Source organism: Lindgomyces ingoldianus (genome assembly GCF_010093535.1).
Source record: "Lindgomyces ingoldianus strain ATCC 200398 unplaced genomic scaffold BDR25scaffold_72, whole genome shotgun sequence".
NCBI classification, from domain to species: Eukaryota; Fungi; Ascomycota; class Dothideomycetes; order Pleosporales; family Lindgomycetaceae; genus Lindgomyces; species Lindgomyces ingoldianus.
The window spans coordinates 117,574-131,890 of NW_022985233.1; the positions used below are offsets into that span (position 1 = coordinate 117,574).

The window sequence follows — 14,317 nt, forward strand, 5'->3', positions numbered from 1 at the left end:
CCCAAGGTGCGTGGCACGGAAACCCACATGATGCTAAGGTGGATAATCGTGAAGTTACATGGGATGATAGGAAGATGAAGGCTGCATCATGCGGCGATTTTGGAGTTCAAACAGGCTATTCCAGACGCGGCTTAGGTATGAAAGGGACGATGCTAGAGGAGCAGAATTAGTGGAGAAGAATAACGCAGGCACGCGGCTTTGTGAGGCTCGGCAGGTACGTTACCCGCATCATTGGCTGAGCAGGAAGGGGAGTGGAATTGTTCATGAAACACTGAGGGTGAACGACTCATCATGGCCGCCAAAGGGGCGACGTCAGGTTTGACACCAGGTCAACCACTTCACCGACACTGGGAACCTGCAGGGGCAAAGATTGGGTGATTGGGATTGGCTGCGGCGATTCACCAAGCGAGATCCTATCGATAACTTTAATTTTCCAGGACAGCGGGGCTAGCCGAAGCGGGTTTCGGCGTCTGGCCACGGATCGCCACTCGTCAAGCTGAAACACCACTCCCTGTCTCACAGCACCTGCAGGCCCCCATTCGTGCCAGGGCGAAGCGCCCGTGCCCCTCCACAAATTCTCCTTGCCTACCGCCTATCCATCATCCCCCAGCTTCGCAACAGTCTGGAAACGACGACTCACTGAATTCTTTTTGCCGCTGAGATTTGTGTGTCAGGACAGGTGAGGTGTCATCATGTCCAGGTATCCCGTGGTCATTACCGCCCTCGGCTTCTCACAGACTGCTTACGACCGCCGAGGTGTGAATCGTCCCGTACTGTGCCGTGAAGGAAGTTGGCGCCGAGCCAAGATGCGCATTTAGGAGCGGCAAGTGAAAGCAATCTTCAAGCTCGGAGTCTATTTTTTTGGCAGAATTTGACTTTGCTTTCGTCTTCAGAAACCCAAGAATACTTTTGCCGGCTTTGGTTGTTCAACCTTTTTGAGCTAAGTTGTTCATGCACATTCTAGATATCGAAGAAGCGTGATTGAGGAGAATGGCTGAGAAGTCTTATGCGCTGAGGAATAGCCTCAAGAGCTTCAAGGGCCGGCTAGGCAACAAAGCAGACAAGGACAGCCACCTACCAGGATTCGAGATTTACTTTCCTCGCAATATCTGGCTCTTGAAGATCGCCCTTTCTCATGCATACCGCTGCTAGTGTCTTGGTTGGTCGGTTTGAGCCAACATTGACGCCAGTAGGACGGGGCAAACTGTTTCAAACAAATGAACAGGAAGCTCAGAAAATCTTTTACGGAGCTAGAAAAGCCAGTCACCATCTTCAGGTAGCATACATTATGTGGTCAAAGAGGCTACCTTTCCCAATGGCAATTCAGTGCATTTTCGAAGAAAGCTTTGTTCGCTTTGCACACACCAGGCTGTACCCTTGGTCAAAGATTCACTTGTTTACCGAATAGCATGTGTCATGAATGGTACATCTCACAATGGCCAGCATCTTTTATCTTGACCCTCAACTTCTTTTAACAATCCCTTTTGTATCATCTCCAGCACATGAGGTACTGGATCCGCCCTAACCAGGACTCCTTCTCCAACCCAACGTGCGCCCACCCCTTAGCCCCAAAATTACTTCCATACCCATAGCGCAACCTGAGTCCTTCCACATGTCCTTACAACTCCTTCATCCCCATCTTAGCAGTATTCCTCACGTCCTGGACCACAACACTCGCAACAAATAGGGCAATGATAAAGGCTATAGATGTCGGTAGCTTTGGTAAATATTGTCCTAGATGTCGAAGATAAACAACCATTTTTACCACAGCATAAGTGCAGAGAATCCCTTCAGCGACGGCCAACATTATCGTTGACGGAACAGACGTTCTGACGGCCCGATTCTGAATCTAGAGAAAGGTACCGCAGCATCCAAACCTGGCCAAATTACGAACAAGCTGAAATAAGTCTCCTAAAGCGGTCCTTGGTGACAAGCTTTTTGATATCGCCAATCTCCCTTTTTGAAGTCCGTAATGTCGAGCCAGTAGCTAGAAGGACTTTGGAGGCAACCTAGGACCACGATAGTTGAGAGGACTTCCGTGTCCAGACGTTTCAAGGTCCAGGGCGTTAATACAATAGAGAAGGTCAAAGCAGATTGAATCTGTGAATCTGACTAAAGACTAGTCAGGTAATCGCCACGTAAGTGCGAGATAGGCTTGTTCAGACTCGAGAGTGTAGGGGGTTGGTGTCTGGGTTTTGTTGAATTCAAGTGCAGAATACTGTTCTACAATACGGAAGTGATTATGATCGCCATGCTTTCCCGTTGAAATTCGATAACTCGAGATATAGCTTCGTCGTAACTCAGTAGTGATGCGGTATCATTAGTGCTAGCTTCCTCTAAAGGACTGGATAGGCGACTACGCTCGTCTTTTACTTGCTGTAAGTTAGCTGTAGTGCTAACTCCAAGTCGTAATCGGCTTCATCCTGCTCAACCTGTTGGGCGAGTAATTGATCAAGGTCTTCTTGAACAACGGAGGCTTCTTACAAATCCCCCACCGCCTTCTTTTCTGTCCTTCTCTCTGTAATTCTTCTTTTCCTCCTCACTCTATGGCAGTGAAGTGGTGCTCTTTACCTAAATTCCTATATTCTAATACGAGCTCAGCGCTAGAAAAGTGGAGAGGGCGAGGAGACAGCAGTCTTTTTTGAAGTACCCATGCACTAAAAGGCAAGGGAAATGCTTCTTCATCATACTCGAGATAATGTTATTCCAATGCTTTAACGCCGTGAGAGCGACAATCCGGGCGGAGTTCGTCCGTGCTGGGTCATGCTTAGTTCTGTATTATTAACGGGTTCGATTTCTTCCGAAAAGCTGTCTTAGGAATTCCAGGGGGGAGAAGTGGACACAAAGGTCATATAGGCATTTGAATTTTATATACCGGAAAGCTCTACCATGGGTTGCCCAATCAACTTTGCGTTTGGTATCCTACAATTACTATATAAATCATATAGCTCCTCGAACCCTCAGCTCACAATACATGACTTCTCTCATAACTCATGCCCCCTACAAGGCTACGAATACACATCTTCCTATTTTGAAGATTCAATTTCCCAGTCCGCCAAGTCATCATGGATAATGCATGGCATGTAGATGTCGCACGGGAAATGCCTCCAGCCCTATAAAACCAAGGAAAAGTCACGTGAATGAATATCTCCTGGCTGCTCGCCATGGCTCAACCTCCCCAGCCTACTAGCAACGACCCTCTGCACTGTGACTTAGGGGATAAGTATATCAATATCGATGGCCGGTTCGATCAGGCTGAAAGAAGGGAAATCGATGCACAACGTGCGCAATGCCATCCAGCCACACGCCATGCTGCCAATAAGAAAAGACAATGTCCGCAAGCTAAACAAGGAGAGTTTGGGGGTCAAGACTGTCCTTCAAATGGTCTCCGCCCCCAACACACTTCGCAGTGCTCAAGCCCGGCAGGTTGACTAATCAGCTTTTTGGAACAAAAAGGCTCATTTGCGATAAGTTGACTCGTCAACCGTTGGGATCTGGGTAAACTCCGTTGCCTTGCGAAATGTACTTTCAACCATTTTCTCTAGCTATGGTATCGTCGATTTTGGCTCTGGGAGAAGCTGGCGTTTTCCGTTTACCGATTACGAGAACGACTATTGGATGGGATTTTAGATTTTCCTACGAGTCTGCTCACAAATATGTACGGCTATTATGGTGGAGTCTAAAGAAGTGGAATCTGATTTCATCATCTAGGATCGCCAAGCCGTTCTCACACCTAATCATCGAGTACAACACTCGCCAGTCTCACACGGCATTAAGAACAAGCGATATCCAGGTGATAGAAATAGTGCATCTGGATTATGGGATATCTTTAATGCCGAGAAGAGCTATCGCGGCGACAATGACATCGTCTTCTGGAGCATCTACACCACGCCCGTCAGCATCGGCAACCCATCACTCAAACTCAATGCCGTTGTCGACACTAGCTGGGGGCCTCTTTTCATCCCCTCCGCCAACTGCACCTACGATGATTACGAGAAAGACCATTGTCTTGTTCATCCACTTTACAACTCGTCGTTGTCATCAACCTACCGCGAAAATCTTACCGCTACCAAGCTTGCGTACTGGAGCTACTCAGGAGTATATACAAAAGGCAGTATTTCCCTAGATAGCCTGCATGTAGGAGACCTGGAAATAAAAGAGCAAGAGTTTGAAGAAGCAACGTGGTGGCGTGCAGGATATCTGACGCGCGACGATCTTTTTGATGCTGTGCTTGGTCTTGCACTCCATCGCACATTCGATGAATGGGGCAATTTTAGTGCGCCAAGTCCATTCCAGAACATGGTTGATCAAGAGCTCTTAGACGAGGATCTGTTCACGCTACAGCTCCCACGGACCGATCACGAGAGAGGAGAGATCACTCTGGGCGGCCTACCCGAGAACGTAACCTGCAACAAGTTCATAGACGTACCATTAGACCACAGCAAAGATAGCTCTGGTGACCGTTTCTGGGATTTCTACCCTTCGAACGGATGGAAAATCTCCGTTCAGAATATCTCTATGTGCTACGACTGCCCTTACACCACGCGACCAATTCTTACCGAAGAGCACATCGCGATCATTTCATCTTCTCACCCCTACATTTCTCTCCCAAGCGAAGTTGCGAAAAAGGCCAATGAATATATCGGCCTGAAAGAGATGATGGACTGGATTGACTGCGAGGATCGATCGAGCTTGTTAGACTTGATGTTCACGTTTGGGCCAAATGGCGAAAGTATTACGTTAACGCCTTGGGACTATTTGATCGAGGTGTATGATGATTTATATGAACAGTTGAAGTGCGTTTCTGCGTTTCAGAATTTAGAGGGTTATGGGGAGCAAGGGTTTATTATTTTGGGAGCGCCGTTTTTGAATGGGGTGTATAGTGTGTGGGATGCTGAGAGGGAGTATATTTCGTTTGGGAATCGGCCGATGTGAATGGATGGGTTATATTCACGAGACGCTAAGGAGAATAGGATATGCAGATGTGAGCCCATTTAAATATAACTTTGTTTCGATAGGGCCAGAGAATTATATATAAGCAATAATTGTTAGTTACGCCATCTATAACTGTCACAGTTATCTAACCCGAGTCCCCTATGGGCTTGGCATCACGTATATAGGGTCTTCAGCCTTCATATCTCTGCCTCTGACCCTAAGGTTTACTCTCCCTTTGTACACCTATCCTGCATTCTCTCTCTGTGCCTCATGCTTCCTGTTCGATGCCTCTCGCAATAACCCAATATAAAGGAATAGACGCAGATAAATAGATCGAAATGAAAGAAAGTAATAGAAAGGTATTTGCCATGCCAAAATCATCTACTAGGTTATCTATTTGTACGTACTCATCTTCAAATACCTTAACAGAAACAAACGTAATTCTACTGCTTTAACTTGAGGCTTAGTAGGTCTTTGGAGCTTTTTCTACTATCTTTACTTTCCTAGATACAATTACTCACTTTCGGCACCTCTCTGGCATCCGCGATGACTCATCGCCTTTGTTACCACATGCTCATTGACCTTCTTGGGCTTGAAAACGATCTGGTGTGGCTAGTGAGGGCATTAATCGAAACGTTGATTATGGGACCCCTAGCATAGATTCATCCCAGACGTCGGTCCCCGCGATAGTTTTATTTTCAGAATATTGAGGTAGATGAGGCAGCGAGATTCCTAGCGCTATCCATTAAGGTGCAGTATTCTCTAGAAGTATCAGTAAGCATTTATAGCGGTGCCTCATATGGTCACTTCTGTATTGGGTCAGCGCTATAGATGTTGAGCGTTCCATTCATTATTGCTCAAGCTTTCCAAAAAAAAAATAAGGGGGTTTTTTGGATTAGAGAACTTTGAAGCTTAGAGGTAGGCCATTGGAGAAGATCTTGGTAATCATCTACCAGAAATTAGTCATTCGCAGCTAGTTGAAGTTCCAAGAATATCAAACATTTAGGTGTCTTTCAACTAGTGCCTCCAATTTTCGACTTATAATCGTATAATGTCACGGTCGCCTTTCAGCGTCATTCCCGGTAGCAGCAGCACCCCATTTTGCCAGTTTCCTCACGGGATGGCGGTCATTTTCAGTTGGATAGCACGCAGCAGTGGTAACAAGGCTATTCGTAGGACCAAGTAGCTAGCCCGGTGTGCATTTCCGGAAACCCGAAAGCAGCCAAGCTGAGAAAACAGTTATGCCGAACACGACTGAGCAAAGGAAACTGAGCACGGAATACCCAAATCAACACCAACGACCCATGGAAAGCAATAAACCCACCCGTGTGGGCTTATCTCGCGTTTAATGCGCGATTTCGAAGCCCTGTCCGTCGCTGTCGTACCATGTGATGCAATGGAAGAAAATAGCCTAAGATACGAGCCACCCCAGCGTGACGGAAGAAATGAACTGAGTTATATTGATATGGAAGAGATAGCCAATAGGTCGACCCTTGTTCCGAACCAGCCTCTGGATCGCTCACTCGTTGGGCTTGCCGACGAGATGCCAGTCTTGTCCAATTTCGTAGCTGAACCATTACAGTGAGATGGTGGTAGAGCGCAGCACAGAGAGCAGAGATGAGACGTTACGGAAAATACCCCAAATTATGCGGAAGACCTCGTTTCCCAGAAAAGGCGCATTTGTAATAGAATTCGCGGCTTAACTCGTCCGGGGGGAGAATAGGCACCACGATGGAACTAAATACCCACTAGACTGGTCGCATAGGCTTCCAAGCCCATCTTCCAGAATCGGCGGGGATTTATCTGATGTAAGTGGCTACCGCTGTATTTTGAAATGATATTCTTATAGCAAGACACGTCTGCGAGGGTGATTAGCATGCAACTAGTAGTCATTAAAATTGGTCATTGTATAAGGTAAGTCGCATACCTATGAGGTGGAGTAAGTTACTTAACGGGAAAGCCAACTGAATTGGTAGTACCGCAAAGGGATTGCTTGAAACTCCTTCGCCCACTCTTCTTCTTCTCCATCATTTTCACCATCCTTTCTAGCCTCTAGAACAGAAGTCAGCTCGTCTTTAGACAATAAACACGGCCCCTTCGAATGCTCACAGGGAGTTCTTAACGTCGCTATGGCACCTCTAACCATCATCAATGGTATCCCACATTACTCACAGAAACTTTCTAGCTTCATTTTAAGGAGGCTAATTCCCTAGCAACTTTATACTAGTTTTATATGCCAACACTTGCCTGGAACCCATCTAATACTCACCAGGCGCTCACACACTACTCACCAATGCTCACTAGCACTCACCCACCATCGCTCTCGCTTATCATTGCCCTCATCCACCATTACTGCTCACCTCAGTGCTCTCCACCAAGATTACTCCTAAGCAGGTAGGCAGAACCAATTGCTAGCGCATTAAACTACTTTTCTGTGCTTTGCTTACCCCCTATTAGTGACGCTGACAGGGACGAAATTCGTGTAGCTTTAACTCAAGATTAGGTAGTTATACTAAGGCAAAGTACAGGTAAGGGTAAGTGTTAGGGCAAAGGTAAGAAACGGCATATTAATATATATTTCTATTAAATAATCCAGAGATCAATCTACCCTTATCTAGCGCAATAAATATGCTGGATTAAAAACCTTTTAAAAAAAAAAAAAGTTCCGGCCTCAAGCTTTTGCGTTGTTGATTCAAGATCGATAGGAATACGTGCACCACGAGTTAATCTAGATATATTGAATACCAAGCTCTATGATAAACAGCATGGCATCTCGAAAAGTACTCGGTATGATGTTCCATGAATTGTAGTCTTATAGTTCTCGAAGGTTGCGATTGCGTAGTGCATGTTTGCTTCTTTCCCCAACAATGACTTAGAACTACATACTCCGCGTCCCCATTGTCCGGCTCAAAAGGCCGAACCGTAGTTACTCTACCTTCTTTCCTCCAGATTTCTAAACTCTCTTTGGCAATTGAGGTCCCGGGGTACTTTTTCACGGGTTATAGTGGTCAAACAGGTCTCTAAAAGCGACTAGACCCAAATCAGACTTTGAGGGGAGAGCCGACGACTGTTAATTGAAGGCGGAGGTAGTACCGCTTTCTACACTGAAGAATTATTAGAAACAACTTTGAACAGCAAGTTGCGTACAACATGCAATAGTGGCATTTTCAACATATATAAGTAGGTCCAAAAGTGAAGAACTTAATTTTTAGCTTTCGGTCGGTCATCATTGAAATGGACCTCCAAAGTGAAACTGTCCTTTACGCGGTACTCTTTTGTGTTGCAGCATTGAGTGCATATGCGTCCTACATCTACTTCGAAGACCCGGTCCTAATTTACGATTTATACAAGCCATTGAGAGGAGCTTAGCAAGAAGCGCAACCAGGGTCAGAAGCAGAGTGGATGAGATATATCAAATTCGAGGTGATGGAAGTTAGTGCCTTGATGAAGGTAGCCGGGTATTTTCACCTCGATCTTCCCTAGCTAGAGCCTAAAGTAAGTAGGCTTTGGATTCTCGCTTGCCTCATGATTCCGATTGGGAGACAGTGACTCTTCGATTCTAAACTCATTGTGGTAACGATGAAGACAATACGTCGTGATGGCAGTGAGATTGATATAGGTTTTCTTCAGAGGGCTACCCCCCACCTCAGCCGTATTAACAGCGTTCAGTCGGGGCACAATCATAGCCATATCCCAGGTACAGCATATAACCAATATTCGCACAGCATAATTATAGCTGAGACGAGCTATTAGGCCTCCTGCTGGAATTCTAGAGGACTTCATCAGGACTCAAATTTCCATCTCAAATCACCGTGCGGTCATCACTTCTCAAAGTTGCATTATTTGATACGCCTGATTCCAGACAGGCAAAGAGTGATTCGTTTTGTGCTTGAGGGCATCGATTACGCCAATTCAACCTCAATAATCTTCTCCGGACCCCCCTCACAATCCTAAGTCTTTCTGATCTTCAACCCAACACTAGCAAGCAGCGTTCTCCAGTCGCTCTCAGTTATCTCTTGCGCAGCGTGACATATGAGCATCATCATATCCACACTTGTTGAGAACTAGTTGGCATTAGTGTCTGGGATGACAATTTCGCTAAGAAGGATCTTGCTATATCCATTTTTCATGAGTGTAATTATGTTTGACAATATCTTGCGGCATGAATCATCCGGCCAATCGTGCAAGATCATATGCAAGTAATATATTTTGGCATGCTCGACAGGTTGTGACGTGAAGAAGTCATGCGTCTGGGCTTGGATATCCTTCGGAAAGTCCGGGGCAATGGCTGAGATCGTTGCGGGGAGGTCCTGAAGTACCAGTTTCCAGGGTAAATTTGGGAAAGCGGCGTGGAAGTCAATGATATCGTGGCCGAAACTACCGCCGACGTCTACTATCAATATCTGCTCAGGGTCCGTGGGATAGTCGGAGATCTGAGGCACGTCAACGGACCGGAACCGTCTCTTCCCGAGCGTCTTGAACTCCATGTGTGCTTTGAAGTTTTCCAAATCTTGCTCTTTTCCAGGTTGACTGATCTAGTCGAAATAGTGCAGGTCAGTTCCTATACCGTATTTAAACGGCGACTTGTCTTTGTTAGTGGGATTCTTACAGCCTGAATTCCGTAGGTATTCGGGGAGTTTGGCATGGACATAGTTCATGTGATCGTAGCTTTTGTGCGGTCAGTGTCATGCTCACAATCGCCATTTCCGATGTGGGATAAATTACCAATTCTTCGTCATCCCTGCAGGAATTCGAGAAGCGAGTGTAGCGGTGATAGCATTTGCAATGTACTCGTTCGGCCCTGTTTCCTTCACGAAGCCTGCAGAGCACAAGCGTTTCAAGAGACGTGCTGTATAAAATCAACAGGTGCGTTTTCTGCTTCGTGGGTGAACCCGATCTCACATAAAAGCACTGGGTCACAGCCTGTCATCTCCGCCAGTTTCTTCGAACTCTTGGGCGAGGCATCATCAGACATCATTGTCTCGAAGAGATTGAGGTCGAAGCCAATCTGTGTCGTGGCCCACCTTGACGGCTATCATGAAGTCAGGTCTTCATTGAGGTCGTGAAGCTTGTAGTCATAATTTGAGTTGCAAGGACTTACTTCGAGCTAGTTCATTTTTGCAATGACTTCAAATGGAGACTGCAGAGCTACTACAAGATTCTGTGCAGACTCTAAGAGGGCTTTTCGTGCCTCCTCATTTCCTGCGCCATTCATCAGGCTTTCACCCTTGGTGTTAACATCCTTCAGCAAAGGGATAATGTCTGGACTCGGGGCAGTCCTAATAGAGATCGGAAACATGCATAGAAGAGTAGAGGTTGATGCAGTGGAGAGATTACGAAGGAAGCGGGACTTATATTCAACACTTCTGCCCTCTCATGGAGAAGCCCTACGAGCGGTGTCATCATTGGGTGCCTAAAACCATACTAATTGTCACCTGCCTAGCTTGATTGGGCATCTCTGATGTGCCCAAATACTCCTGGACTAGGTCAGAAAGGCACAATATCTCTGCCCCGCACAGGTTTGGCTGGGTTCTCTGATGCAAGTTGGGGTATTGGTCGAATCGGAATCGCGGTCCACGAAGCTTTTGCGGGGCGTCAATAGGACTGAGGTAAGCATTCTTCAGGTGCAAGTTAGGCCCAGTATGTGGTCAGCAAAGTCCTCTCTTGCCAGACCAGATTAAAGAGAGACCAAGGTAGGTTATCAAGTTTAGCACTCCACTGTTCCGGAAACCTGGAAATTGGGACCTAGAGTTATACTTCATCGAAGTTCAAATTTGAATGCTGTTGCACTTTGCAAGATCCACAGACCCCCACATCCGTTAACCCACATAGGAAGGGATTGGCCTGGAACAAACGCACTTAAATCCGTCCCCCGTTCGACTCCCTCCCTACGAATGTTATGAAGAATAAGGCAGTTTGTTAAAATGATGTCCCGCTCTTCTCTTCTCATTCACTTTGCAATAATCACTCCCCTCAAAGAAAAACGCGCCACTGTCCTCGGAACCTTCAACATCTACTGGCACATAATCCCGTCTTAAACCTGACTCACATCTGTAAGTGCTTTGAAGGACGACTAAGTCTAGTTCACTAATAAAAACCCCTCCTAAGCGCTACCATCCTTCAAAATGTCCACCCCTCAATCACAATCCCAACTTCACCCGCACCCCCAAAACAGCTCACCCTCTTCGTAACTTTCCACATCCACCCACACTTAATCCCCACCTTCCTCTCCGCTCACCGACCCGTCTGGGCAGCCTGCACCCCGGAACCCGAATGTCTCCTCTTCGACGTCTTTCAAGACCCCTCCCGACCCGGTCGTTTCCGGTTCGTGGAGGTCTGGAGCCGGGATCGGGAGTGGTTTGAAAGGGAACAATTGACGAAACCCTAATATGGGACATTGTGGGATAAGAGTAGGCTGACGTGGAGGAGGGAGATGAAAATAGAGTACTTTGAGCGCGAGGGGGAAGGGTGTGCGTTTAGGAGGGAGTATTTGGAAGGAGGGAAGGAAATGGATTAGGTGTGGGTGAAGGATAGGAGAGAAGGGTAATGTGGAGCAGAAAATGCCTGAAGCCCGAGAGGCATTTGGATTGGGAAATTGAGCTACTACAAGCACCTATGAGGGGTACCTTTGGCCAGACCTGCTACATCTGCCCCTATATCAGATAAACTCCTACCCAAGTATAGTGCTAGGGATCGTACTTGAGCCGGTAGATCTTTGCCTTCTCGCACTCCACACTCATTATTTCCTCCCCTTCTTCTTCCCCTCCCCACTACCCTCCTTCCCTTCCCTCGCAAAACCCCCAAGCACCAGCGCCTCTCTCGCCGTCGTGTTGATAATCCTAAACCGATCCGGGCCTAGCAAGACACCGCCATACCACCTCGTCACAATGACCATGACATCCCAAACATCCATCAACTGCATTAGATGCAGAATTCTCCCCCCAGCTGCCGTTTCCCCGTCGTCGTCGCAGTCTTGGTAGCTCGTATCGTTCAAACCACGAATCCTCCACGCAGTGATATTGTGCGTTGCTCGCGCTGCTTTCTTATCAGTCGCAAGGAGGTGTGCGACATATGATTTGGCTTGGGCTGGGGAGTAGACTGGAGCTACACGCGCGAGGAAGATAGATTTCTTTTCCGTGATCGGCGGTGCTATTATCCAAGGTGGTTCAGGGCCAAGGTTCACACTCGAAATGTCTTGTCGCATGGAAGCATCAGGTATTGATTCATCTGTCTCTTTGCCTTCGCCTCCTATGTGATCTTGGATATGCAGTGTTCCCTTCTCTTCAGCTTTCTCTAAAGCATCCCGAACTTCTTCCAACAGGTCAAAGATACACGCCTCTCCAGGCCTATACACCTGCGTAAGCACGTCTCTCACGATGTCCACAATCTGCTTTCCAACACCTTTCTGCACATCCTCGCCGACAGTCTGCGTCCCGAGTATTAAGGGTGGCGTGTCTGGATAATCTAGCGGGAACTTTAAGCGTAGAACTATGGAAGGGAGGGAGGGGAGGCGCAGGCTACAGATGCTCGCATCTTCGGAGATGGACGAGAGGGTGTCTAGGTCGAAGATTGAGTTTATGGAGGTTATTTCGTCGTTGATGGCATCGTTGAGAGAGAAAGTCATGATTGGAGAGGAGATGGTTGCGGGTGAGGTGGATGGTGGGGCTTGGCGGGGCTATTCCTCTCTTGCTTTTCCGGAGCCAGGTTTATTTCAACTTAAGACACACTACTTTTGACAGAAATGCCTATTGAACCTTGTCTTAACTTGTAGCTCTAAAGCGCGCCAAAGGTACCATATTTCCTCAGATGCTTTAGAGACAATTTGGAGTGTAGTTGATTTCGCAGATCTAACAGCAGCTTTCTTAAATTGTTCTTCATGTATCAATCTTTATTAGCAAAGATTGAGCAAGAGAGGTAGCAAAATCACATTGCCGTGCCTACAGGTGTCATTACACCCCTCTCTTAGCCTCCTTTAAACCTAATCACGCTTGCTTTTATGTCCTTCGCTCACACAGCACTCTCCTAGAAACCCTTAGGAAATTACTGATCGAGCGGCAAAGCGAGTCTTTGAGTAGAACTCGTTTCTCCCTGCAGAGTAACATGCGGGTCGAATTCCTCATTCCCTTGCACCCACAGCCTATCCAGACTTGCAATTGCCTCCTTCCTCTCTTCTTCATGTGGCCACTGAACTTCTCTCATCCGTTCATCCCCCAAGCCTCTTCTGACCAATGGCAGATTCTGCAACTCAGCATCCACAAACCCGTCCATCATAAGGCAAACCAATCGTTCATGGCGTCTAACGTGCAGACGCCTCCTAAGGCCTTCGATGAGGACAAGATCAAGCGCAGAATCCATATACTGACCCATGGGGTCCCAACCCTCGCGGTGGAGGATGCCCCATGTCTCCTCGGGGATATCTGAGTCGAGCTCGTCCTCAAGCCACGTAGCAGTGCTTGTGTCGAGGGATTGCATTGGATATGTTACCACCATCATCTCTCCTAGTTCGTCATAGGTAAGGCATAGGTTACGGACGAGTACATCCCGGAGCGTCGTAAGTGACCTCTGTGTCAATAGAAGAGCCGAGAGTTCGCACAGACCCAGTCCTTTAATCGGTGATTCAGACAGCATATCCAATTTTATTAAGAATTGGTGGAAAATCAGGATATCGTTGTCTGACCATATTTCTGTATCGCGGAGGAAGGCTTCACGAAGTGCTTGTGTTTTCGACTCCATCAGGACCCAGAATTTCATCACCACTTTCTTGGCTTCTTGAGGCAGCCTAAGCCCACCCAATGCCAGTTCTGCCAGGATATCGTCTACAACCTTGTCTCGGTGCAACACCAGTCTGACCCAGCGGAAAGACGGAATGTCCCTCGCAAGATGCGGTCTCTCATCCATTGGCTTGAGAATTGGATCTGAGATGCATAGGTGCGGAAACAGAGTCCAAGAGAACACGTATGCGGATTCGGGGGCATGGTATTCAGCATAGTCGTGTACAAGCGAGGTGCTGTATTTGTTCAGGCGATAATGGAATTCCTTGTCAATAGCGTAGAGGTCCATGAACGATTGGGGTGATAGCCGCATTGCGAATTGGAAGAACAAATTTGGATGGCGAAGAATGGCTTTGAAAACGTTAAAGGGCGGCCGTAGGAGTTGTGGACCGGTAGGTGAGATGGGAAAAGATTGAACCATTCCATACCGGTGGCGATAGCGGCGAACAATTTGGGGGGTGGTAAAACTCGCGATAGAGGTAAGATGTACAATATTCTGAGCTGAACTCTCTGGCTCGAGCTCTTCTACGGTGCGCTTATTTTTGCCTTTACTGAGTCCAGCGCTGGCGATCGACTCATCGTGGAAAGGTTGCTGCTGGGTGAGGCACCAC

The 14,317-nt window shown here is 47.2% G+C and overlaps 8 protein-coding genes across 8 annotated transcripts; 4 read left to right on the forward strand and 4 right to left on the reverse strand.

Moving 5' to 3' along the window:
* Positions 1–1,074: 1,074 nt before the first annotated feature.
* Positions 1,075–3,064, reverse strand: BDR25DRAFT_363607 (uncharacterized protein; the record flags this gene model as incomplete). Its single annotated transcript, XM_033696767.1, has 15 exons — positions 1,075–1,148; positions 1,180–1,250; positions 1,308–1,376; positions 1,402–1,429; positions 1,460–1,537; positions 1,587–1,617; positions 1,658–1,829; positions 1,891–1,956; positions 1,998–2,108; positions 2,139–2,288; positions 2,401–2,461; positions 2,496–2,542; positions 2,594–2,756; positions 2,787–2,884; positions 2,970–3,064. The coding sequence occupies 15 exons, from the start codon at positions 3,062–3,064 to the stop codon at positions 1,075–1,077; spliced, it is 1,314 nt and encodes a 437-aa protein (XP_033539619.1).
* Positions 3,065–3,164: 100 nt separating this feature from the next.
* Positions 3,165–4,962, forward strand: BDR25DRAFT_347619 (acid protease; the record flags this gene model as incomplete). Its single annotated transcript, XM_033694288.1, has 3 exons — positions 3,165–3,282; positions 3,546–3,658; positions 3,712–4,962. 3 exons carry the CDS (start codon positions 3,165–3,167, stop codon positions 4,933–4,935), a joined length of 1,455 nt encoding a protein of 484 aa, XP_033539620.1. The 3' UTR covers positions 4,936–4,962.
* A 519-nt stretch (positions 4,963–5,481) lies between these two features.
* BDR25DRAFT_363609 (uncharacterized protein) lies at positions 5,482–6,520 on the forward strand (the record flags this gene model as incomplete). Its single annotated transcript, XM_033696768.1, has 6 exons — positions 5,482–5,550; positions 5,626–5,753; positions 5,837–5,897; positions 5,957–6,117; positions 6,155–6,261; positions 6,300–6,520. The coding sequence occupies 6 exons, from the start codon at positions 5,482–5,484 to the stop codon at positions 6,518–6,520; spliced, it is 747 nt and encodes a 248-aa protein (XP_033539621.1).
* Positions 6,521–7,168: 648 nt separating this feature from the next.
* On the forward strand, positions 7,169–8,418 carry BDR25DRAFT_363611 (uncharacterized protein; the record flags this gene model as incomplete). The annotated part of the gene is made up of 7 exons (XM_033696769.1): positions 7,169–7,329; positions 7,393–7,415; positions 7,641–7,722; positions 7,812–7,951; positions 7,989–8,073; positions 8,148–8,262; positions 8,305–8,418. The coding sequence occupies 7 exons, from the start codon at positions 7,169–7,171 to the stop codon at positions 8,416–8,418; spliced, it is 720 nt and encodes a 239-aa protein (XP_033539622.1).
* A 581-nt stretch (positions 8,419–8,999) lies between these two features.
* On the reverse strand, positions 9,000–9,586 carry BDR25DRAFT_320528 (S-adenosyl-L-methionine-dependent methyltransferase; the record flags this gene model as incomplete). The annotated part of the gene is made up of 2 exons (XM_033691909.1): positions 9,000–9,470; positions 9,545–9,586. The coding sequence occupies 2 exons, from the start codon at positions 9,584–9,586 to the stop codon at positions 9,000–9,002; spliced, it is 513 nt and encodes a 170-aa protein (XP_033539623.1).
* Positions 9,587–11,083: 1,497 nt separating this feature from the next.
* Positions 11,084–11,323, forward strand: BDR25DRAFT_247797 (uncharacterized protein; the record flags this gene model as incomplete). Its single annotated transcript, XM_033685959.1, has 1 exon — positions 11,084–11,323. A coding segment is annotated over one exon (240 nt), but the record flags the coding sequence as incomplete, so codon positions are not given.
* On the reverse strand, positions 11,249–12,572 carry BDR25DRAFT_308155 (UPF0029-domain-containing protein). Its single transcript, XM_033690980.1, has one exon. The coding sequence runs from the start codon at positions 12,557–12,559 to the stop codon at positions 11,675–11,677; it is 885 nt and encodes a 294-aa protein (XP_033539625.1). The 5' UTR covers positions 12,560–12,572; the 3' UTR covers positions 11,249–11,674.
* Positions 12,573–13,041: 469 nt separating this feature from the next.
* Positions 13,042–14,076, reverse strand: BDR25DRAFT_172841 (uncharacterized protein; the record flags this gene model as incomplete). The annotated part of the gene is made up of 1 exon (XM_033684147.1): positions 13,042–14,076. A coding segment is annotated over one exon (1,035 nt), but the record flags the coding sequence as incomplete, so codon positions are not given.
* Positions 14,077–14,317: the final 241 nt, after the last annotated feature.

What these genes read in the sequence shown, in the direction of transcription:
- BDR25DRAFT_308155 (XM_033690980.1), bottom strand. Translation starts at nt 12,559, where the DNA reads ATGACTTTCTCTCTCAACGATGCCATCAACGACGAAATAACCTCCATA.